At 34.0% G+C, this 25927-nt stretch overlaps 4 gene segments (V, D, J or C); all 4 read left to right on the top strand.

Annotated features, from left to right (window-relative positions):
* Positions 1–638: 638 nt before the first annotated feature.
* LOC109100160 lies at positions 639–1399 on the top strand. The segment is given in 2 exon segments: positions 639–878; positions 981–1399. Coding segments are annotated over 2 exon segments (489 nt in total).
* Positions 1400–3946: 2547 nt separating this feature from the next.
* Positions 3947–5183, top strand: LOC122148778. The segment is given in 2 exon segments: positions 3947–4314; positions 4613–5183. Coding segments are annotated over 2 exon segments (414 nt in total).
* An 11820-nt stretch (positions 5184–17003) lies between these two features.
* LOC109099462 lies at positions 17004–18406 on the top strand. The segment is given in 2 exon segments: positions 17004–17074; positions 17195–18406. Coding segments are annotated over 2 exon segments (399 nt in total).
* Positions 18407–19287: 881 nt separating this feature from the next.
* Positions 19288–20087, top strand: LOC109099471. The segment is given in 3 exon segments: positions 19288–19473; positions 19654–19984; positions 20075–20087. Coding segments are annotated over 3 exon segments (387 nt in total).
* Positions 20088–25927: the final 5840 nt, after the last annotated feature.

Below are 25927 nucleotides of genomic sequence, written 5' to 3'. Positions count from 1 at the left end.
ATTTTAGTATAACAACAGCTTGTGCTGAGCTAGAACATCATCCTACTCAGCATCAACATGTTGCTCTGCTTAACTGGTTTGATTTGTTCTCTGCTATTCCTGGTTTGATTTTGTTATTTGTTCTATTTTATATGTAAGTTTTCCATTCTAGTTTTAATAAGTATTTTGTGTTAGTTTACTTTTATGTTAAATTTTATTTTTACTGTTATTTAGGTAGTTTTATGTTTTCTGAGGTTTATTATTTTGTCTAGTGCAGTGAGATTCAGTATCTAGCTCCTGAATTTCTTTTTTCAATCAGGTCACATAAAGTCAGAAATGATCAATAATTTTATCTGAATCATGGAAAAAAATGTGAATGGAGATATACTCTTAAACTGAAACTACTGAATGTGCTTTTTGAAAACAGCAACACTGTTCCAACAGTGAAATACAGTACCATATTTTGGACAAGTAAAAAAAAAAATAATGTGATATTTTAAATATATATTGGCAATTCAATAAATAATGAAAATAATTTTATCTGAATCATACAAAAGTATAACTATGATGTTTTTACAGTAAAATTATGGCTCATGCTGAAGTATATGAAGAAGTACATTGATATTTCATCGCCGACTGCTGGAAGTCTTAGAAACTGTTAACCCTTGAAAATTAGCTCTTTTTGGGACCTACAAGTCTCAGAGCAATGCAGATGTTGTGTGACAAGCAGTCAAGAGCAAATGTACTTCCTGTTTTTGTATCCACCCCCTGATATTTAAAGATCAACCTCTCAAGAAACTCAGCACATTAAGACTTATCTGATGTGATCATGGAAAAACTCCAAATGCTCAGTCAACAAATCGGAAAATATCTACTGCTGTTTTTACTTACAGCATCAGGTACAATCCACAAGTCTAATACATTTGTATGATTATTCAGATCTTTAAATATATACACCTTAATAGTGAAACTGTATCCTATTGAAAAACATTTCCTTCCAGGTGTTATCTGTCAAGATTGGATTCGACCAAGTGACCAGAGGACCAGTGTTTCCAGTACAGAAGGAGAATCTGTAACACTGGAGTGTTCATATGACACAAGCAGCAGCTATGTTATCCTTTATTGGTACAGGCAGTTTTCTAACACACAGCCAGAATTTGTGCTAGCAAAGGGTGGAAGATCACAGACATATGAGGATATACCAGACCCCGAACGATTTGGAACAACTACGTCCCAGAAATCCACTTCACTGACCATTAAAAGTGTAACTCTGTCAGATTCAGCTCTCTATTACTGTGCTCTAAGAGTAACAGCCCAGTGTTACAAAGTGCCTGAGAGGCTTTACAAAAACTCACTTAGAAAACTTGCTTTGAACAGCGAGTTATCAAATGAATATCAAACCACATTTGTGTCTTTATAAACCAGAGTCAAATTGAAGGATATGGCAACACCTGCAGCAAATAAATAAACAGCTACATATAGCCTACAGTAAACGAGAGCTGATGTAAACTGGTTAATTTTAGTGATTAAATAATTATTAAGCTTTATATATTATCAGCACATCTCTTTAGTATGGATTATTAACAGGACATTAATATTAAGTAACTTACATCTTAGACACAATATTTCCAGTTGTTTTTGATCTTTTGCTCTGCCAACTCAAATAGCTCCAACTGCGTCTCCCAGTAACACACAGTTAGGGGTGTTTGTGTTTTTGAACAATTCAATTGAGTGAATGATTCAGTTCATATTGAGTGTCTCAGTAACATAAAGTTATTGGTTTTTGTTTTTTCCTGAATAAATCCGAGCTTTTGAATGAATGAATCTAAAGAATGTAGCTCTAATGCTTTGCTCTTCTGGGGTAGGCTGATCACAGGACAGGCACCTGAGTTTCACAATTAGAGACACGGTTTCATCAAACAGATATGATTCCGCAACTTCAAAGACATGCACTTTTCTGTTTCTTTTAATTGGAAATCTAAAATTGTTGGTAATAGCTGTTTGTTATTGGAGATGTGTGTTAGAAGATGTATTTGTTAGGATGTATTTATTATGATATTCAAAACTGTGGTGTTTCAAACCACAAAATACTTCCTTCCCTGCAGTAAATAATATTCTTAGCAGCAGGAGATGCGGTTACACCTGGCAAATGAAGAATACAAATATAATATGTAAGGCAATATGTGACTGGCCGGCTACATTATTGTACAAATTCCATTCTGAGGAAAGAGGCGGAGCTTCCAGTGGAGACTTCAGTTTGTCACTTGTCATGATATATTATTTTGTACTGCCTAGTCTCACAATGTTGCTGTACATAGTTATTTGGATGTTAACCCTTGCAGGTGGGTATATTTTTCTTTAACAATTGTTTGTGACTGTATTACTGAAAACCGTTTTATACTTCAATATATTTCTCTTATTTTTCATTTTTAAGATATAACTCATGCAGAAGCTATTACTCCAGAATACACAGAAGTGCATGTATTTGAGACCAGGAACATAACACTATCTTGTAGTTATTCCTCAGCATACAGTCTCCTTTGGTATCGACAGCATCATACTTCAGCTGCTCAGTTCCTCATGCTCATCCTACAAAGCTCTGGAAAAGTAATACAGATTTCAGATGAGCACGTGTCAGGAAAACTGAAATCCACTCTTCCAGAGTTAAAGACTCTGAACTGTATTTCTGCACTCTGCAGACCACAGTGACAGGAAATTAAATGTTACTGCACAAAAAGCTGACAGCTTGAGATCTCATGGAGTTAGGAGGAGTTTCAAGCAGCTGTAAAAATCTCAAGTGCCATCATAGATGCACTATTTCAGCATGATGCTACTCATCACAATTATCCTGCTCTGTGCTGTTGGGAGTGAGTATAACTTAATATTACATAAAAGTCAAGTATATTTTTTTATTTTTACTATGGTGTCTTAATAATATACCATATTTGAATATAATTACACTGTAAACTTCCTAAATGACTTCCTAAATGGCTTAATTAAAACAAAATTTGTTATAGTTCAGGGTCTATCATTACAATATCTAATTATCTTTATCCAAATTTTCAGGTGGAAAGTTTGAGAGTCCCATTAGATCAGACCAAACTGAGGTCTTTGATGAGGAGGGTGCCAATATAACTTTGTTCTGTAGCTACTCAACTGCAATTAGTTTGTATTGGTACCGCCAATATCCAAGATCAGCTCCTGAAAATCTTTTATTAATTTTTCAAACCTCTGGACGGGTCCAGAGCGCAGAGAATCTGGATTCTCGGGTTTCTGCAAGACTGAATGAAAAGAAAAACCGTGTGGCTCTGATCATCTCCTCTGTCAAAGTGACAGATTCTGCTCTGTACTACTGTGCTCTGGAGCCCACAGTGACAGGAAACCTTTACGCACTGTACAAAAACTTGCCTATGAAAACATGTTCTCCTGGACACCTACCCTGTAAACTTCCTTCAACAAGTTAAGATACTGTAACAACTAAACAGTGTAACAGCCCTAATAAGAAAAATATATATGTCATTATAAAAAAAAAAGGAAAATATCATGACCTATCTTTTTGACTTTACTAGAATTAATCTGCCATCTAGTGGTCCTTTAGGCTCAGTACACTGGCTGTATTATTTGTGAAATATTTATAGTGACAATTTAATATAGCACTATTTTTTTTTTTTTTTTTTTTTTTTTTTAATAATAGACTGGGAATATAAGTATACAAGTTTTCTTTTGTCTGTTATTTTTGCATGTACTGTACATGTATATTTAATAATAATACATCTAACTGTTCTGGATTAACACAATTAATTTCCCTTGAAAAAAAAGATGAAAATAAACATTAAACTGAAAATCAAAACTAAAACTTTGCCATAGATCAAAACTTCTCTCTTTTGTCTTACCATTTTGAAATTAACATAACAATAAAAGAACAGAGGCCAGTGACACAATACAAACCTGACTCTGTCGCATTTGATTGTGATGTTTTGTTTTGCTGTATAGACAGCACTTTAAACTATAAAATGTTCTCAAACTGGTAAACATACAGTACATACAGTGGATTTTTAAGTCATTGAGCTGCATTGATTTACATAACATTTATTTAGATTACTGGAGATCACAAGAACATCCATTTATGAGTTTGTAACAGCCCCTCGAAGTCTATAGCATCTGTGACACCTGCCAGAGACATCACTGCATTGTGATTGGCTGTTGAAAACAGTGGCTGGGAGCTTCAGTTGTCTGTACAGAGGCTGTTATGATAGTTCTGCAAAAGCTCAGTGAGGAAAACATCATTTTAAACAATGGGCTTCTGTTTGCTACTAGTTTTAATGGCATTCATTGGTAAGATTTCAGTTCTATAGATGAATTTCCTTTCTTTACACATTAACAGTACATATCTGATGCTAATGTTTAGATGCTTTTCAACTTTAGAAAAGTTACTGAACAGAACTGATTCAACACTGAACTGACTCAAGCTGACACAAGTTGACAGTTTGACATGTCAAAACTGATTCATTATTGAACACTGTTATTTTTCTGTTTATTTCTGTTAAGCTGCTTTAAAACAATCTTTATTGTATACTGAGCTATACAAATAAATGTCAGATGATTAGACTTGCTAATTTAACATTCTTCTCAGGTGGCAGTATACAAGACAGCATTACCCCAACATCTCCTGCAATCCATGCAATGGTCAATGAAAAAGTTACGATCTCTTGTAAATACCAGTACACTCTGTCAATGAATAATCTTCAGTGGTATCGACGTTATCTCAACTCTGCGCCAGAATTCCTGGTTCTAATTATGGAGTCGGGACAAAATCAAACGGCTACACCTCCTCACCCTCGGCTGACAGCTTCAGTCAATAAAGAAAACAAGACTGTGAATCTGGAAATCTTTCCTGCAGATGTGAAGGATTCTGCAGCGTATCACTGCGCACTGCAGCCCACAGTGGGAGGAAATGCATGTACACCATACAAAAACCTTCTCAGAGCTAAACGGAGAAGAAAATGATTTAAATCAACCTATGAGACCAAAGAGTCTGCACACATGCCACAAGGAGGCAGCACTTTTTTACCCCACTCAACAACATCAGAAGCATGCACATATGTTGACATGTGACAATTAGTACTAGACTGCTCAGAAAAATAGCAACACCTTATGTTAAAGGAGTGTGAACAGAGGCATAGCTGATCAGTAAATTCAGGATGAGGAGATCAGTGTCATTAATTCTCATAGCTGCATCAGGTAGGCTATTTTTGTAAATTTATATGAATTTTTAATATGAATGTATAATTTATATATATATATATATAAACAGATTTTTTTATATATGTTTTATTATTTAAGTCTTCACATACCACTTTTTACTTCCTTTCCAGTTGCTCTTGGTGATCGCATTCAACCAGATCAAGCTGTTATTATTAGAGATGAAACTGACCGGGTGACACTGAGTTGCTCGTATGAAACAAGCAGTGAATATGTTGATCTTTATTGGTACAGACAGTACCCTAACAGTGAGCCACAGTACATACTGTGGAAAAGTGCACGACAAAGAAGTGGGAGTAATATACCAGATCCTCATTTTGAATCTTCTACAAGCAGAACATCCACTGAACTGATTATTAAAGCAGCTACTCTGAAAGATTCAGCTCTCTATTACTGTGCTCTTTGGAAAGACCCAGTGATACAAAGTTTCTGAGAAGCTTTACAAAAACACACATACTTTGAACTCAAAATCATCAAAGTATTAGCCAAACCAAAATGTATTATCTGCCAAAACCATTACTGTATGTGGGAACACCTGCAACTGATACAGTAGCCAAAGCCAAGAGATTCATAGATTTAATGAAGCAGCATTGTGAAGTGTACTGTGAACACAGAAGAGTAAAGTATGTAGATTATGTTTTATTATTTATTGATTTTTATTTTCTATATATGTATGTATATTCATTTTTATTACTTAGATACAAAACTGGTTAAAATGGTTAAAAAATTTTTTTTTATTAGCATTAGAGTTTAAAACCACACTTTCAAATATTTAGAGTCTGTCACAGAGTTTAGTCACATTATGTGAGATGTATTCTGTTTTGGTGATGAATTTGGGTTTTGAGTTAAGTCAGATTCTGTTGTATAATAAAATATAATATTCAACTTAAATTTATTATGGGTCAGAGGCAAGTTAAATACACATAAGTAAATACATACAGTAATACATAATTATTAATAAGAATTATTGTAATAATAATGAGACTTATTCATGTTTCTTTTTTCTTTATCTTTATTATAACAAATTTTATATTACATAAAAGGAAACAATGTGGTGCATGTGGAACATGTAACAAGAAATTTCATGTACTTGAAGTACATGGAAACACCTTCTGTGTGGGGTGTTATGTTTCAGAATGATCTTCATCCTCCTCCTGACGGGGTGATCGGGCGTTTATAGGGAGGTCTATCGGGTGTTTTTTTACTTTAAGAAGTGTGGCCCACGTGACGACCTGACGTGACGTCAGCGTCTTGAAATTTGCAGCTTTTTAACCATACAAGTATACAAGCTGATGTGTAAAGGCTATAAATGGACATGATAGGCACTAAATATGCCTACAGATGTTATACCTAAAATAATACTCAACCATTTCCTGCACTTCCCTGAATAAGCCTATTGTAGGCTAAGTGATGAACTGACCAAATTACCACCTGTAGGCTATATCATGACTTTCTGTGTATTTAATGACTCTAATGTTTCAAACACCAGACTCACCTATTGTAACTGTATAGGCTACAGTGGTAGGCTTTTAATTGATGTTGTTGTATTTTTCCTTTTTTTTTTTTTTTGTCAAACTGATTAATTGTATATTGTCTGATATGTTGTTTTACAAGTAAGAGTTAAAAGTTATAAGATAAAGGGTTTTTTAATTTCAAAGTCTTCAATGCCATGGAGCATGTTGTCATTAGTTGGCCATTGACTTTTCATGGTAATAACACACTGAGAAAGACACAGTTAATATTATCCAATATAATCTATTGCCTAGGCTACTTTGTTCATTTTTAACCATGATTTCATCTTCATTCTGAAATTTACTTTGCTGACTCCGCTGACTCTTTTTTACTCTGATGAACTCTGATATATAAATTCTGTCATAGAGAGAGGTCATGTAAACAGTAAACACTGTTTCTAACATGCATTTTCACTGTCTCTTGTGTTCTCATTTTGTAAACATATTATTAAATAAAGTGTTAAAGGGGCATAAAGGGGCGTTTTCTTATGTAGTAAATGCATCTTGATTTAAGAATGTTTAGATATTTTGAATGGATAAAAGGCTAAGTAAGAAAATCATTTTTTTTAAAGTAGGCCTACATTCATTTATTGCACTTTTTTTTTAAAATGTAACATCGGAGATGCAGAGCACATTAGTAAGGCAACTGTATCAGAGCAGGAAGGAAAGTGTGCAATTGCTCTCACGCTCTTTTGGAGAGTTTTTGTGTTGTTTCCTGAACACAAACCAGTGAGATCCATCAAAGAGGAGATTCACAGAGTGCAGGTCAGTGGTTGAGAAATCGGTTTAAATTAGGAAATTCCAGTGTGGTTGGATGCATCGATGACACACATAATCCCATCATCGCACCTTCCGAAAATGAACCAGATACTGGATGCCTGGATTAATGGGAGGATGCCAGATGGAAGGGTAGAGATATATAAGGACCGCAGCTGTTAAATTAACACAAATTATTCACAATGTATTTGGTCATTTTTATTTACTACAAATACAAAAGCAAAATTACAAAAGCCATTTTAATATTCTTCCAATATTGAGTGGTGGGACAGGTCCAACCTCTGTTAGAAGTCAAATGTTAATTTAACTAACCTGATTAAAACATTTAACAGGTTGAAGAGAGCATTTAATTGTGTGAAAATAGATATAGGCTACTACATAGAAACAGCGAGGCACATTGAAATAGAAACTGAATTATATTTATTTAATATGTGAAATGTTTGTAAAGTCATGTAGTCTAGTCATGTAACTGATTGAGTTATCTGATTTAATTTGATGAGTATAAGTCCACTAACTTACCTTTATGTGCAATAATAATAATAATAAAAAAAAAAATTATAATAATAATAAAGGAAAATTGTTAAAATTGAAAGTAGATTACATCTGGTCTAGGCTATTTTTTTTAATTTGGCTTTGTTATTTATTTTATTCATGTCGGTGAGGTCATCTAATTTGTAACTTTCTTAATATAAGAATGGGGTAGGAGTTTATAAGTTTTTTTTTTCTTCATCCTACTCCTGTTCTTCTTGTCATGGAATGTATTTTTTGTTGTGTTTGTGGATTGTTGTTGTGGGCATTTTGTGTTGCATTACCATGAAAAGAGAATAAATAAATGAAATGAACAATGAAATGAAATGAACTGAACTGTCAGTTTTCACCTGATAATATAACAGTGATTAAGAATAATACTTGTGTATTGACTCGGAAGTATGCAGACATCTTTTTGTCTGTGTTGACAGCTCCGTAAAAAAAAATAATTCACAATTTAATCTTCAAAGAATGTGGTGGTCTTAACTTTCTACTTGCTTGTGATTTTAAATGTACAAAACTCCTAAACAAAGTGGTCTAACTTTCACACACAAGCTTTGAATGCATGGAAAATATTTTACAAACACAATTTCTCTCCCTTTGTGGTCCGATATATATGTAATTCCTAATAAAGTCAAAGAAACTCACTTTAAAATAATAAACAGATACTATCCATGTAATGACTTTATTAGTAGCCTAAGTTTAAAGAAGGGTTCTCGCCATTATGTGGTTTCTGTGAAGAAGAAAATGAAACAATTGTACACTTATTTTTCAGTTGCAAGTATACTAAATTATTTTGGTCCCAAGTTCTTGGTTTCTTTTTTGAGTTATTTTATAAGTTTGTAACAATAACTGATGTAATGGTCTTGTTTATGGATTGTGATTCTGGCTTATTGGAAATGGATAATATAAATTACATTTCTTAAACTATTTGGAAAATACCATATACATAAACCAAAGTGTATATCGACTGTACCAAATGGTATTTCCCACTGATCTGAAGATTTTTATGACATAACTTCAATACCGGAACAATCGAAAAGCTCTAAAAGGATACTGAATGTAATAGAAACATGATTGATTTGTGATATAGAATGTAGAAGTTTGTTATTTGTGTTTGTGTTGGATTCAAATGTCTCTGTATTCCCCTTTGTTTTGTTATTTTGTAAAAAAAAAAAAAAAAAAAAAAAAAAAAACTCCGTAAAATAGACTCTGGGCCGCTTATATCGGATAACCCGATGTGATTGGTGCAGCTCAGATAGAGGGGCATATTTAATAAGCATTATACCAGAGCCCGTCTGATTATACCATAGGGATTGTACCAGGATTGTACACGACTGTCAATCATAGGCGGAGTTTCACTTTTATGTTTGGGGGGGCACCCACTGGCAGACGAGCCACGAACACATTTTTTTTTATTTGTTCTATATTTCATATATTTATATAATATATATTCGACAGTAAAATACATAATAAATAAATAAATAAATAAATAAAATTTTTTTTCCCGAGGGTGTTTGACGATTTTTTTTTTTTTATTTATTTTTTATTTTATCCTATTTAAAAAAAAAAAAAAATTATCCATTCAGCAAATGCTTTAAAAACAGCTTTAAAAACACTTTATTGCATTCCAGATGCTTTTAAAGCACTTTTCACTATAAATTTTATGGGCAGCTTGAATTTTAAATATTGTCATGAATTATTTGTATTCCAATTTGTAAAATAGCCAACAAATTAATTGTTGCGGGCTAACCCGATCTCATGATGAAATATAGCACGGTTTTCTGCTTCTATTTGGCGTAATATGTATATGAAGAAACTTACTTTGGCATGCAAATGACTGATAAATTCATAATTAATGGCATGTTCAGTCGACAGAAATGCGGGACACACGGGCCTATAATAACTGCTGAAATGTTTGCGGGGCAAATCTCAGGTCAGTCTGAGCGCTCATGGTATGCAAAATCATCTTTAAGTTTCTAAAGAGTAATCGACGATGCGATCGCACATTTCACAAGATCCACTTCAGCTGTCACTAGCCAAGGGTGAATAAGCTCGTGTGTATGTGGTTTAACTAAATACTGAATCACGCGCCACACTCAAGGCCATCGCTTCAATCGCCTGTCCAATTCAGACAGAAAATGACTCAGTCCACCACATTTTTATTAGCGAGTTTATAAAGAAAACAACGAATATTTGTTAACTTGCTAAAGCTGGAAAATAACGAAAAGAGAGTCCTCTCATGTCCTCTCAAGTTAAGAACCATCCGCGACTCGGGAGGATATGGGACTTAAATAATTCATTTAACCCAAAACGTACTTATTCTAACCACTAAAAATAATAAAATAATACAAATAAAATGAGAAAATGTTAATTATTTAATTTTTATATTTTATTCATAGCTCAGACAAAATCATTCCAACCTAAACTCCGCATATGCTGTCAATGGATTATACTCGACACCAGAACAACTCGCAACTTGTGCTCTCGTGAGAGCTTTGGATTCCAGGGTGCTCACTGACTACATAGATTTTAATTTCGCCAACAAAAATCCAATCAAAATGAACCAATCCAGTTCATCAGGGTAAGTTTTGTTACTTGTTTGGCGCAATTATTCGTCATTACCTGATACGATTATTCCTAATATTCCTTGTTCAAGTTGTTATGAGTGATCCCCAGCTGCAAAGTTTGGACCAGCTTAAACCCTTCATAAAAAATCCCATACTGTTAAATTGTGTGTGTGTGTGTGTGTGTGTGTTTGTGTGTGTGTGTGTGTGTGTGTGTGTGTGTGTGTGTGTGTGTGTGTGTTCTAGGATTATTATTTTGCATTCATTTTTGCCCCTTCGTTTCTATGTTCTATGTTCATTTCCTATTATTTTTATATTTAGGTAAAGCAGATGGGATACTGATTGCAGTTTTTGCTGCATTTGAATACGCTACAGCGTATTTCTATTCAATAAGATCTATTCCCGATTTAATGGGAGATGGAGAAAAATTATGTGGAATATCGTGCTTTTCCAAAATAACCGTTTAAGCATGTCAGGTTTGTCAATAATATTTAGCCTCTGCTATATTTAACTTTAATAATACACCATACATAACTTTCTAAATCACTTTCTAAATCAGTCATTGATTGCAGTAATCAAATGTGGACTAGTTAGAGGATACAACCGAAGAATAAGAAGTTAAACTAAGGTATATAAAAAAACGTGTTACAACGTGTCTTCACACGTAAACAACACGTTGGGAAGACGATCAGTTACTTGCGCTTCCGACCGGTCGCCATGGGAACGCGTTAACAACACGTAAGCACATGTAGGAACGTGTTACATATGATTTTATTTAAATATTTCACCAACAAGTTTTACTTGCTTGGAAACTGTGTTATGTGCACAATTTTTCTCTCCCCCCATAAAGAAATTCTGTGGAATAATTTGAACATTTTAATCCGAAACAAATCAGTTTTTATGGCTAAGTGGTATGATAGAGGTATTGTTTTTTGTTTTGGGTTTATTTAGAAATGATGGCAGCATATTGGAATATGAAGAATTTATGACTTTGTATAATTTTCCTCTGCCTGCTAGAACTTTCAATTTCTGTCATCAAAGCTTTGTCTCCAAGTTATGTGCATTTATTTAAAACACACCTTTTCTTTAATGAGAGAAAAACTATTTTGCCCAAACTTTTATTGGATGGAGTTAGTATTCTTGATAAAAAATGTAATAGTAAACTTTCATAGATGTAGAGTTATTGTTACATTACACTGTTTACACATTCCCTCGATGTAAATTTTTCTGGAATAATTTTTTGACTGTATTCACTGGAAGAAAGCGTGGTTACTCCCTGAGAAATATTTTATGTCCAATAAAATAAGAGAGGTACACTTTAAGATTCTTCATAATGTTTACCCAACTAACTCACAAATTTCCTCTTTTGTTGATATCTCTGACCTTTGTGTATTCTGTAAAGTTGAGAAAGAATCTTTGTTTCATTTATTCTACCACTGTAATCAGGTTAAGCCTCTTTGGCAGAGCTTGGGTCTTTATCTTTCTCATTTTGTCAAATGTGATTTAAACTTTTCATTGAAGGATTTATTCCTCTATTTTTCTGGGAATGACTGTGCTATTGATAGTGTTGTTAATTTCTTTGTGTTGCATTGTAAATTTTTTATTCACAAAAACAAATTTCTCAAGACTTTGCCTAGATTTGAGGCCTTTATTGCTGAGATTTCCCTTGTTGTTAGATCTCTTAAACCCATTGATAATAGTAAGAACAAGAAGTTTCTTAAGTACTATGTACAGTTTTTTCCTATTTGAGGAGGCTGTTGTCTTCTTTTCTTTTTTTTATTATTATTATTAATGTTTTCATTGCAGTGCTGTATGTTGTATTTCTTTGTTAAAGGAATATCAATAAAAAAAAAGAAAAAAAAAGATTTTATTTAAATGATCATTACATTTTTTTTGGCTCATTGTTTATAAGTTGCAGACATAAAAATCAACGAACCTTTGATATATTCAGCTGATCTTGTCTAAATATAAATATGTTTTTAATAAACCTTTCCACTTTAACATTTATGATGATTATTTGTAAAAGATTATGATAATTTAGTATTCAGCTGATCTTGCCGTAAGGGTTGAGATCTCTAAGTTCTTGAAACAAAAAAATCATGCTTGATTAGATTTACTTTTTATTAGGCCTACTTTATTTGTTTGATATTATGTATAAAAAATAATGCATGTTTTTAATCTATAGGACAGTTTTCCTGAATTGCTAAAATACATTTCTTGGAACCATTACCCACTTTCTCAAAAATTTAAATACAAAACCAAATCTTCAAACTACATTCAGAGACCATCTGACGCTTTTCAAATAAAGAAATTTACTCAACATACACAGCTCAATATCATAAACACTGCAGAGCATTCATTAGATCATTCAGTCCAAATATATAAATCTAATATGAAAACCTTCTGGATCAAAAAATAAAAAATAAAATAATAGACTACATTTATTTTGAGTGTTTTTTTATGGACTGTGGGAACATTGTACATTGGGCAATAAAAATTGACAATAAAAACTAGTTAAAATGATTATACTGGTCAAGACTATTTGAATGTCTGTAGCCTATATACTATAGGTAGTATTTCTGCTCTTTGAAAGTAAAACACATAGCCCCACAAGCACAGGATTCAGGAAAGTTGTTTTTGGGGTACAATATTTAGGCTATATGTATTGCCTATCATGTCCATTAATAGCCTTTAAACATCAGCTTGTATACTTGTATGGTTAAAAAGCTGCAAATTTCAAGACGCTGACGTCACGTCAGGTCGTCACGTGGGTCAGCCGTTTGAAAGTTCAAGACGTTCGGATAGACGTTCGGATAGACGTTCGATCGGTCGGTCGGTCGTTCGGATGTTTGATTTTGGCACGGAGTACCCGCCATACGGATGTTTGATTTTGGCACGGAGTACCCGCCATATTTGGCACGGAGTACCCGCCATACCTTCATGTTAAACGCTAGGAAACACCTTCATGTTAAACGCTAGGAAACACCTTCATGTTAAATACATGAGGTAAAGTACTTCATGTATTTAACATGAAGGCGTTTCCTAGTGTTTCTTACATCCAGAATTATAATTGTAAGTAGCAGACTTTGATAAAGTTTGAAATCGCGGATGTGCCCCTTTGTGCCTCCACAGCGCGATTGTGCCTTTGGGATTTATTGTGCTGCGTTACGTCGTTTTTCCCACCGTGTCTGATACTGAAATCAGTGCGACATAGCCTACTTTGCAAAAAGCGTGGGAATTGTCGATGCTGCTTCGTGATAAGAAATGAAATTCTTCTGACCAGCTGTTGTTATATTTGCAGCTATATTAAGTTTTTTTTTCTCCATAGCACCACCTGAGCTTTCTAATGCCATTTTTAGTGACGCTTGATTCAAATTCCCCCGTCTACCTGCGCAGATATCAACTGCGCAACAGTGCTGTAGGTTGGCAGGTTGAGGTCACAAATGGGTTCAAAATTGTATGATGTATCTATTGTGTGAGTAGGATGCGTTTCATACAAGATCTGGCAACTGGACAATCTTGGAATAATGTATTGATGTGATTATTCATATAACGAGGTAGGGCCATACAAATTACGGGAGTTTCCCGGGAGAAATAGCCTAACAGAACGGGAGGTGGGCGGGAGATCGGTGTGAAATACGGGAGACTCCCGGGAAAAACGGGAGTGTTGACAGGTATGGCTCCTCACTGCATAATTTAGTCACCAATGACTTTAGTGCATAGCTCTTTAGAACTATAGGTGAAGACTAATTTCTGCATGTGCAGTTTTTTTTTTTTTTTTTTACATTGATCTCTGATTCTTGTTCGCTTACACAAAATATATTGCAGTATATTGCATGTCTTTTAATTATATAAAGAGTGGATATTTTTAGTGCTTAGTCACTAAATGGTTTACTCTCATGCCATGTCATGTCAAAGCCATATTGACCCAGAACAGTGTCGGTGCATCAACTGTCAGAGTATCAACCAACATGTGCCTTCCTGTCTTTCTCATTTTGGTTCTTCATATAGGTGAGTTTTGATTCGTTTTTCTTAGAATTCATGACTTAAATTAAAGAGTAGATTGTGATTAGTGAAAATACTTTTATTGTCTGATTCAATGTCTTTTTCTTGTTTATTTAATTTATTCATTTTTGATTCTCATAGGTAACATCCTGACAAACATGATAACGTCCCATGACTCCCAAAAACAAGTTTTAGAAGGTAAAAATGTAACACTCACTTGTAACTACAGTGGAGTACCTGATAATCTCCATTGGTACCATCAGTATTCCAGATCTACACCAAAGTTCCTACTCTACATCTATGAAAGTAGGCTGATGAGTTACAACATACCACAGCGTTTAACTCCAAGAGTTAATAAAAACACAAAACAAGTGGATCTGGAGATGTCTTCTGCTGGAGTATCAGACTCTGCTATGTACTACTGTGCTCTGAGGCCCACGGTCACAGGAAATAAAGCTACGCTGAACAAAAACATGAAGCAGAGAGAAATGTATAACAAGTGAGGTGCTGTGAATATATATTAAGATATATGTTTCTCAACTTCTTTTATACATCACAATTTTAAGTATTGCATATACTCACTAACCACTGTGCTGAATCAGTTCAGTTGAATTTGTGTATTGCTGCGCTAATTTCATTGTACAAAGTAAAATGTTGTTAAGCCACAGCTTCTCATTTTACTAAGCTTAGGTTGTCACTGTGATTTGATGTCCAAGAATAACTAATTTCTAGCATTGTTCTGGTTTAATCTGATATTCATCTCTGTCTGTAATAGATAAAAAATAGCACTACTGTAAAAAACAAATACAGAATGTTTAAAGAAGAACTTCAGCATGATTTTACAATGTGTAATCACACCCAGATAAAATCATGCATTCTTTTGTCTTTCTTTATCTGCTGTTCATTCATTCTGGCCAAATTCATTTAAACATTTAAAAATCAGATAAAAAGATGTGTGCACCAAATAAATAAATAAATAAATAAATAAATAAATAAATAATAATGATTATGGACATTATCCATTATTTTAATGGACATTGTGCTAAAACACAATGCAATGCAGTGTAAAATACAAAATAAAGTTTTATTTTTTTAAATATGGAAAGTTTCTTAATTTTAATACAGAACATTGCTCTATTTTTACAGATTTTTCTAGATTGTGGGTGGAGCTTTGAAAGGGATTCAACAAAGACATTCATTTCTCAATTATGAGCTTCATTTGTTTATTACAGTGCAGTCATGATGTTCCTGTGCACTCTGCTTCTGCTGTCAATAATTCAACGTAAGCAAAAGACAAGTTTATCATATATGTATGTGTGTGTGTGTGTGTGTGTGTGTGTGTATACACGTTAATATCTGTCTGATTTTGCGATAATTCAACAGTATTTATTCCTGCTTATGATACTGTAGAAATTTTCATACTTTTTTATCAATATGTTCTAAACATTTTGCAGATGGATGCTTTGCACAGACAATAACACCACTGCAGGACAGAACACAAGTTACTGAAGGGAATCCAGTTAATCTGTCATGCAAATATGATGTCAGTGTACAGAATTTACTTTGGTATCGACAGTATCCGGGATCAGGACTGGAATTTCTGCTCCTTGTCGTTGAGTCACCCAAGAAAAATGTAGTATATGCAGATCCCCCTATTCCTAGACTGGATGGTGAATTGAGTATGAAAGATAAACAAGTGGATCTGGAGATCTCTTCTGCTGAAGTGACAGACTCTGCTCTGTACTACTGCGCTCTGAGGCCCACAGTGACAGAAAACATGACAACACTGTACAAAAACCTCCAATCGGTGGTCATAAAAGTATATATATATATATATATATATATATATATATATATATATATATATATATATATATATATATATACAATCGGTGGTCATAAAAGAATCGGTGGTCATAAAAATAAAGACACATCATGCAGAGGTGTGTTAGTAAACACAGAGGTATTTTTTTAAGGATAGATTTATCTAGGCTTAAATAAAAACATAAAATTTAATATAATATTAAGCTAAACAACACCATTATAAACTTGCTCAAAAAAAAAAAAAAAACAAGGTGGCACATTTTCCTGTTTTGAGTGTTTACTGTAAAATGTAATACAAACTACAGCCAGCTGATTTTCTTGTTCCTTAAGAAAGGAAAGTTAAAATATTCACAATTATCCTCGATGGATTTGATTCTATTTGACTATTTTACTGAAACGTGTTTCCCCTGGCCAGTGTATGGACACAGACACTTGTGATGTGATGGCTAAAATTATCCACAAGAGGGAGTTCTTCACTTAAAAAATTCTTTAAACGGCTAATAAGGGGAGGAGATACAAGGCAATTCATTCAGGCATGCAGAGGTTTCAAACAGTTGCTCATCTGTTCCTTGTCAGTAATGCTATTCCTATTTTGTCTGTGGTTTATCTCCCTCTTAACAGGTAAGATCAATGCAATTAATCAAACAAACTTAAGAAAAAAAACAATATAACATACTTTACTTCTGTAGTTCTGTTCATCTCCATTCATTATTCCCATCGTTCTTCCTCTCTTTCTCTTAGGTGATGCCTCTAGTGAGGGAATAGCACCAGTCTCTCCTAAGGAATTTGTCTCAGAAGGGAACGCAATCACCCTGTCCTGCAATTACAATGGATCAGCTAATATAGATGCTCTTCATTGGTATCGTCAGTACCCGAGATCCAGACCAGACTTCCTGTTTCTAGTTAATGAAGCTGCATTTATGCAAACAGCTGATCCTCCAATTGCTGGAATATCTGCTAGATTAAATGAGGAGAAAAATCGTGTGCATCTGGAGATCACTGGCACTGCATTAACTGATTCTGCTCTGTACTACTGTGCCCTGCAGCCCACAGTGACAGGAAACACATGTGCACTGTACAAAAATCAGACACATTAAAATAGAAGCTGTAATCTGTTTTCAGTGTCTGTGGTCAGTGGATGATTATGCATGTTTAAGTTTAAGCTTTTTGATCCAGCATTTGGGAGCCAATGATTAAGCTTGAGATTTTTAGTTTCAGTTGTCTTATGATTGTCTCGTTAGCAACTGACCTCAAGAAAACAGAATACTGAAATACATATAATCAGAATTTAAGGACATGTCATGCATTTAGTAAACCACTCTTAACAGTTCTCACTGGTATACAGTGTACATTTTGACACAATTTAGTCCTAATTTTGTCAGCACATCTAGCGCATTGCTAATATGTTATGCTGCACAATGATGACATTTTTCTTATTCTTCTCTTTACTGCATTTCAGAGATTGTCCTGGAGTATAAATACAAACATATTGATAAATCATTAATTAGTAAAGCATGAACTAATCTGTGATCTAATCACTTGTACTTTACCTAATCAAGTTTGTCAAAAGTTGCCATTTTAATATGATGCCAAATGTTATGATGATAAATCTACCAGCCTCTACCTTTTCTCATATGAAAACTACATATTAATAGTCATGATGGATTTTCACATATAGACTTTCCGGAAGAAAATAAAAAGGTACACTGGGTCAGTATCCTTTTAAAGGTTTTTATATGTATACCTTAGGCACTAATATGTACCTTCAAGGTCCTAATATGCACCCTTGTTTCCGAGAATATGACATTTTATGTAATTAAAATCACACAGAGATAATGTGGGTGGGGCTTCAAGATACTGGGTTGGCATTCATCTCTTATTTGACTTCAATCAGTTCTTCAGCAATGCAAAAATGACTTCTCTTTTTTACTTGCTTGTAATTTTAGCCATACAGGGTAAGTAGGTTTAATTTAATTTAATTTAATTTAATTTAATTTAATTTATATAATTATTTATTATAATAATTATTTTAGATCCTATATAGATTCTGACACATTTACATAGAAAAAATACTATTTATGTAAATTACTTGATAAAAAAATGTATCATAACTTTTTACTGTAGACAATGGCTGAACATTGTGTATTTTTTCATGCCCTATTTGCAGGTAAATCATTTGCCCAGTCAATAGCACCATTGCAGACCACAGAACGTGCCACTGAGAGAGAGACAGTCATTCTGTCATTCAAATATGATAGCCAAGCACGTAATTTACAGTGGTTTCGACAATATCCTGGATCCAGACCTGAATTTCTGCTTCTTGTTTATGAATCAAACAGCGTAATACATGCAGAACCCCCTTTCCAAAGTCTGAATGCCAGCGTGAATAAGGAGGAGAAGCGGGTTCGTCTGAAGATCTCCTCTGTTGCAGTCACAGATTCAGCACTGTATTACTGTGCTCTGGAGCCCACAGTGTCAGGAAACACAAGAACACTGTACAAAAACCACTATAGGAAATAATACACGTGTTCTTAAAACTTTCTAATAGCTTTGGTTTACCTTCACTGTGATATGCTTAAAGATGAAAAAATATATTTGAATACCTTATAATATATAACATTATATATATTTTTTATATTTGTGTTATATTTTTCTCTTATATATATTTTGTTGTTGTTGTTTTGGTTGTTTTTGAAGGGAAAAAAATCAACATAGGAAAAAAAAAGCATAAATTTGCAACGCTTGGCACTGAATTCAGTTACAAAATTGTAGTCAATTTTTTTTTATTTTATTTTATTTTTTTACATTTTTGTCATCTTCAGTTAAAGAAACAGTATTCAAACTGAATCTGACACACTGACAATGTGATACTGTATATCTGAATGTTTTCATTCATACATGCTATGGGTGGAGCTTTTAAAGGATCTCACAAAAAAATCACATCTGTTAGTTTTTATTCTCTGTTTGTGGTGCAAAGATGATGCTTCTGAGCTGCCTGCTTGTGTTTTCAGTAACAGAATGTAAGTGACATACAGTACTATTTAGCTTTGTTTAAAGATGTAATAGTAATTGTATTAACAAGCTTTTATGCCAGATCATAGTAATTAATTAAACATTTCATTATTTGCTATGCAATTTAGATTTTGTGAAAGTTTTCATCTTGGTATTCTTTCTTACTGAAAGCTTTCTATTCTATGCAGATACATTTGCACAGTCAATAAGACCACAGCAGAAAGACATTTATGCCACTGAAAAGAAGTCGGTCATGCTCTCATGCAAATATGATGTTAGTGTAAACAGTCTGCATTGGTATCGACAGTATCCTGGATCCAAACCTGAATTTGTTCTCCTTGTCATGGAGTCATCCACAAAACATGTAACATATGCAGATCCCCGTATCCCTGGAATGGATGGAAAAATGAGTATGAACGATAAGCAAGTGGATCTGGAGATCTCCTCTGCTGAAGTGACAGACTCTGCACTGTACTACTGTGCCCTGCAGCCCACGGTGACAGGAAACACATCATCACTGTACAAAAACCTCTATGAAATGAAAAAAAAAATAAAAAAAACTACTGCTTCTCCGTACTTTTGTTATAGCCTCATGATTTCTGCTTGCAGATTGAACAAGTAATTGAAATTCAAACAAAATGCTTAAGATATTTCATAAATAAAGAATTTAAATATATTGGATATTTTAACACAAATATGTTCAAATTGACTTTGAAACTGAATAGGCATGACTTTTGGGGCAAGATTATAGGTTCAAATTCATATGAATGTACAGTATAAGGGAAAGATAAAATGTAATGTACTGTGATGGATCACCATTTTCTTTCATTTTTTTGCCAATTTAAATCACCCTTTTTGACCTCACTATAGTTTATTTTAAACAGTGGTGTAACACATTAAATATAAAAGTGCAAATATTCCATGCCTCCCACTTAATATGGTCATAAATGCTGCATGCATAATAATGCCATATTAAATAGTTTTCAACACAGTATAGCATGTCCCATCATTGGATGTGTCATACTCCCAAGTGTTCCATGTCAACTCCCATTTTGTGTTTCATGTTACATCAATGATGTTATTTTTCCATTTGATTTGAAAGATTTCCATAATGAAAAGTTTAACTGCTAAAGGTTCCGTTGCAATAACAGAGGACAAAATTGTAAATTCTTTATTGCAGCCACATGGTGGCATTATTTCCAGTCGTACTGTATGTCTCATAAAACAGAAGCCTTGCCAGATGAACAGATTAACAGTGAAGATGCTTGGGTTTCATCCTGTATAAACTCAAATGACTGGTATAAAATCACCAGAATCTAAAGTCAAGTGTACTGTCTGCATCAGTCCAACTACTTGTCCTTAAATAGCTACTGCAATTAGTAATGCTAATTAATTAGTGAAGCAATAACAAAAACGTTCAGCAGATGATTTCTTTTTTCTTTTTTTTCTTTTTGCAGTGGCAATAAAGAAATGACAGACAATTTCCTCAGATTTCACTTGTGAGAAATATCACTGGTAATTCTAAGAAGCAGCAGAGGATCCCACAATCCTTTGGGTGGAGCTTGATGAGAATGGTTACAGCAGAAGGCAGTCCTGTGTTTCTCCACATCTCATTTTGTATATGATCTCCCACAGTCATAATGATTTTGTTTTACCTTAATGTTTTGGCAATTCTAACAGGTATGTTAATTTGATATTTACATTTGTTCATATATCGATATTTACTAGGAGACTATATACCCCTATAAAAACATTTCAACGAACAGATACAGTTACTGAAGGTGCCGATTATTACTGTTCTTCTGTTGTCTATATTTTCTCAGAGAGTGTTTTTGCGAATGCAATTACACCCCTCTTTACTGAAAAGCATGCTTTTGAAGGAGAAAAGGCGACTCTTTCATGCAACTACAGTGGAAGTAACATACAGAGTTGGCAGTGGTACAGACAGTATCCCAACACTGCCCCCGAATTTCTCTTGCTAGCTTTTGAAAATATGGGTCCAAAGCAGAAGGACCGTCATGTTGCTGAAGCTCAAAAGGACAAAAAACATCTGAATCTGGAGATCTCCAAAATTGAAGTAGCAGATGCTGCTCTGTACTACTGTGCACTGGTGCCCACAGTAACAGAAAACCCTTCAGCACTGTACAAAAACCTGAGATGAGGAGGAATACACAGAAAGAAGAAAGAAAGAAAGAAAGAAAGAAGGGAAGGAAGAGGAAGAAAGAAAGAAAGAAAGAAAGAAAGAAAGAAAGAAAGAAAGAAAGAAAGAAAGAAAGAAAGAAAGAAAGAAAGAAAGAAAGAAAGAAAGAAAAGAAAAAAAGAAGGAAGGAAGAAAAAGAAAGAAAGAAAGAAAGAAAGAAAGAAAGAAAGAAAGAAAGAAAGAAAGAAAGAAAGAAAGAAAGAAAGAAAGAAAATCTCCATAGATGTTGAATTTTCTTTATGGAACCATCAATGCCAATAAAGAACCTTTAAAATGTCCAACTAAATATTCTGTATTATGAATAATTACATTGTTATCTCATGGCTGATTGATTCAAATTAATTACTGCAGACACATGGTGGCATTATTATTATCTCTTAACACACTGTAGCTTTGTCAGCAGTGATGCTTATGTTTAATCTACTGACAAAAACTGGTATAAAATCAGCAGGATCTAAAATCAAGCATATCTTCTACATCATTCAGACTACTTGTCCCTAAATAACTGCTGCAATTAGTAATATAAACTAATTAGTAATCTGTGAAGTAATGGCATGAAATGTACAGAAGATGGCAGTGTTCACTCAGATTACAGAAGATTTAAATCTTCAGTTGGTGTAACAGTTCAAAAAAGGAAATGTGCACAAATTCAGTCAGAGTCTGTGAGTTAAAAAGTTTGAGCTGCTTGTGATGATCCATGATGTTTCTATGCAGTGTCTGGTTCATTCTTCTCTTTTCAGGTAAGATATGTGACACTCAACTGTAATCCTTTTAATTGAACTTCCCAAATATACTCTAAGTCATCAGACATTAATGATTTGTGTTGAATTGGTATTAAACTGCAATGCTCTGGCTGTTTCAGGTGATGCATGTGGAGAAGGAATAGCTCCTCTCTCCTCATCTGAGCTTGTTACCGATGGTGACTCCATTACTTTGGCCTGCAATTACAATGGGACTTACAATAGTGATTCTCTCCTCTGGTATCGTCAATTCAGCAGCTCCAACCCAGAGTTTTTGTTTCTGGTTAGTGAAGCCAAACTTGAGCAGCCAGCTGACCCTCCAATACCTGGAGTGTTTGCTAAATTAAATGAGGAGAAAAACCGTGTGGTTCTGAAGATCTCCTCTGCTTCAGTATCAGACTCTGCTCTGTACTACTGTGCCCTGCAGCCCACACTGACAGGAAACACAAGAACACTGTACCAAATTAAAGAGAAAACAACTAAACGAACAACCTGATGAACTACACAAAATATTGAATTAAACCTCTATATGACTGTGTCTTTGTTGCATGATGTTCTAAAAATATATTTAAATAATGGTGCAACCACAAAATGTACATAACCAGAAAGCTTAGCAGAAAGTCAAGAAGTTTTAAGTTATGCTTAAGCGGTTTCAGGTAAAAACATATAGATTTCACTATGATGTATTTCTTGAGGTTAGACTGTTATTTGTTAATCTAGTGGCAATACTGATGCTTTTTCATCTATTTGCAAAAGCTACTGTACAAAAGAAAAACATGTTGATAAATATCTACTATAGTGAAAAGACAGACCCTGGTCTCAAAGATACTAGGACAAGGAAATACTGTACTACAGACATTCATCTGACTCTTTGTCTCTTAATGGATCTCACAAAAGTGGAGGTGAAACAGACATCTTGATTTTGGCATCCAACATATCAACCATTATGTTTATCTTCACACTTATTAGTTTATGGATTCACCTGGGTGAGATTAACTCATGCAAACATATTTTACATGCATTTAAAATGAATATAAATCATTTTGAATTGAACCACGTATCATTTTATTTCGTTACTCCTGCTGAGCTGCTTCCCTAATCAAGCTGTTTGATTTTGTTAGGTGACACAGAGGCAAATGCAATCTTCCCACTATCACCTATTATTAGCACTGTTGTAGGTGGAAATGTAACCCTATCCTGTAGTTACAAAGGCTTCACTGGAAGAGTGCTAAATGTGCAGTGGTGCAGACAATATGCTGGATCAAAACCTGAGTTCTTTATCACAGTCTATCAACATACCATAAGAGCGTTGGGAGTGCTAACTCTAAACCTTGTGCCACACTTTTCAGGCAAAGTTGATCAAGACCTCCAACAAGTGGATCTAAAGTTCTGCGAAGTTGTTTGGAAATATTCAGCTGTGTACTACTGTGCCCTGGTGCCTCATACAAATATTTTATTTTATTTAATATTTATGTAATGTATTGTCACAGTTAAAAAAAAAAAAAAAAAAAAAAAAATCTCTTCTCTTTTTGGGGATTAAATATATTCTCTTGAACTCAATAGTCTTACAAATGTCTTACATAACAAATAGAGCAAAATAAATTAAATTTGTCCCAATTAAAGTAACAGCTCAAACTAAGTCATAAATGACATCAATAACATTTTCTTTTACAAACTAAGCAGGCAGACCATCCACACACTTCTCCTCAATTTACAGGAGCCCTTAAACCATATTTAATGGATACCTTTACTTGTTTAATAAGTTGAACAATAAACTAAGAAAATAAAATGTATAATTTCAAACAATATATAGAAAAATGTTTATTTAGTTTTGCTTCATTGTTTTGGTAATTCATAAAGATATCTAAATTTGTTAAAATTACAATTTTTGATAAATTATGAACAACACACATCTTAATTCAAATATGCCCTTACGACACATTTAAGATGCATATTGTGCAGATGTCTTTACTTGTTCATTTTAGTTGTTTTCAATGTCCAGTAAATATAAGAACATTTTCTAATCAAATATTATTTTAAAGAATTGCACAAGCTATATATGCATTTTGTGTGAAATATCTGTGTCCACTATTAATTTCTAAGAGTCAACAGATTCCCACAATCCTTTGGGTGGAGTTTGGTGAGAATGGGGGTACAGCAGTGGGAGGCCCTGTATCCCCAAAATCTCATTTTGTATATGATCTCTAACAGTCATAATGGTATTGTTTTATCTCACAGTTTTGGCACTTCTTACAGGTATTTACATTTGATATTTATATTTGTTAATATATCTATATATGTCTTTAAAAGTATATTAATGAAGATACAATTACTGAACATGCACTAATTGTTCTGTTGTGATTTTTTTCCCCAGAGAGTGTTTTTGCGAATGCAATAACAGCCCTGTCTTCTGAAAATAACGCTTTTGAAGGAGAAAAGGCAACTCTTTCATGCAACTACAGTGGAAGTAACATAAAGAGTTGGCAATGGTACAGACAGTATCCCAACATTGCCCCCGAATTTCTCTTGCAAGCTTTAGAAAGTTTTGATCCAGAGCAGAAGGACCGTCATGTTGCTGAAGCTCAAAAGGACAAAAAACATCTGAAACTGGAGATCTCCAAAACTGAAGTAGCAGATGCTGCAATATACTACTGTGCACTGGTGCCCACAGTAACAGAAAACCCTTCAGCACTGTACAAAAACCTGAGATGAGGAGGAATACATTATTTACATCTTTAGCAAACTTTCTAAAACTTTTAATGATATCATAATGATATTCTTCTAATGTCTTCTAACATCAGACAAAGTGTTCGCTACATAGAGACAGTATTTATCAGAGAATATGAAGACTCAGAGGGCGGAGCTCTCTCACTAAGATGCTGATTCAAAGTCTCTCTACTTTCACTGACTTTGTCATCGGTCCTTTTCTGAAGATCATCCATCATGTTTCTCTTTTGTTGGATACTTTCATTATTCTTCGGTAAGAGACATTCTAATTTTCAGGGTATCGTCCCCAGTACATGTGAACAAACTTAATTTTAGAGCAAATAATGCATGAGTTTTTGATGCTACATCTGTTTTTTGTTTTTTTATTAATAAAGATGCTTTTCTTTGTTTTTTGTTTTTTTTTTACAGGTATTTCTTTTGCAAACACAATACAACCATTGTCCTCTGAAAAGCATGTTTTCAGAGGTGAAAAAGTGATTCTTACTTGTAACTACAGTGGCGATGTAAACAATCTGCAGTGGTTTCGTCAATATCCTGGATCTCGACCAGAGTACCTCATTCTTGTCACAGAATATTCAGAACCTGATCTTTCACGTCGTCTGTCAGCAAAAGCAACAAAAGACCTAAAACAAGTGAATCTTACAATCTCCTCTGCTGAAGAAACAGATTCTGCTCTGTACTGCTGCGCCCTGCAGCCCACAGTGACAGGAAACCTGAGAACACTGTACAAAAACCTGGCATGTAACACATCAATTTGTTAACGTCGGCATGAAATAGTTAAGGTCATGTCATCAT

This window comes from Cyprinus carpio, chromosome A2 (genome assembly GCF_018340385.1).
Source record: "Cyprinus carpio isolate SPL01 chromosome A2, ASM1834038v1, whole genome shotgun sequence".
NCBI classification, from domain to species: domain Eukaryota; kingdom Metazoa; phylum Chordata; class Actinopteri; order Cypriniformes; family Cyprinidae; genus Cyprinus; species Cyprinus carpio.
This window is presented reverse-complemented; position numbering and strand designations above follow the sequence as displayed.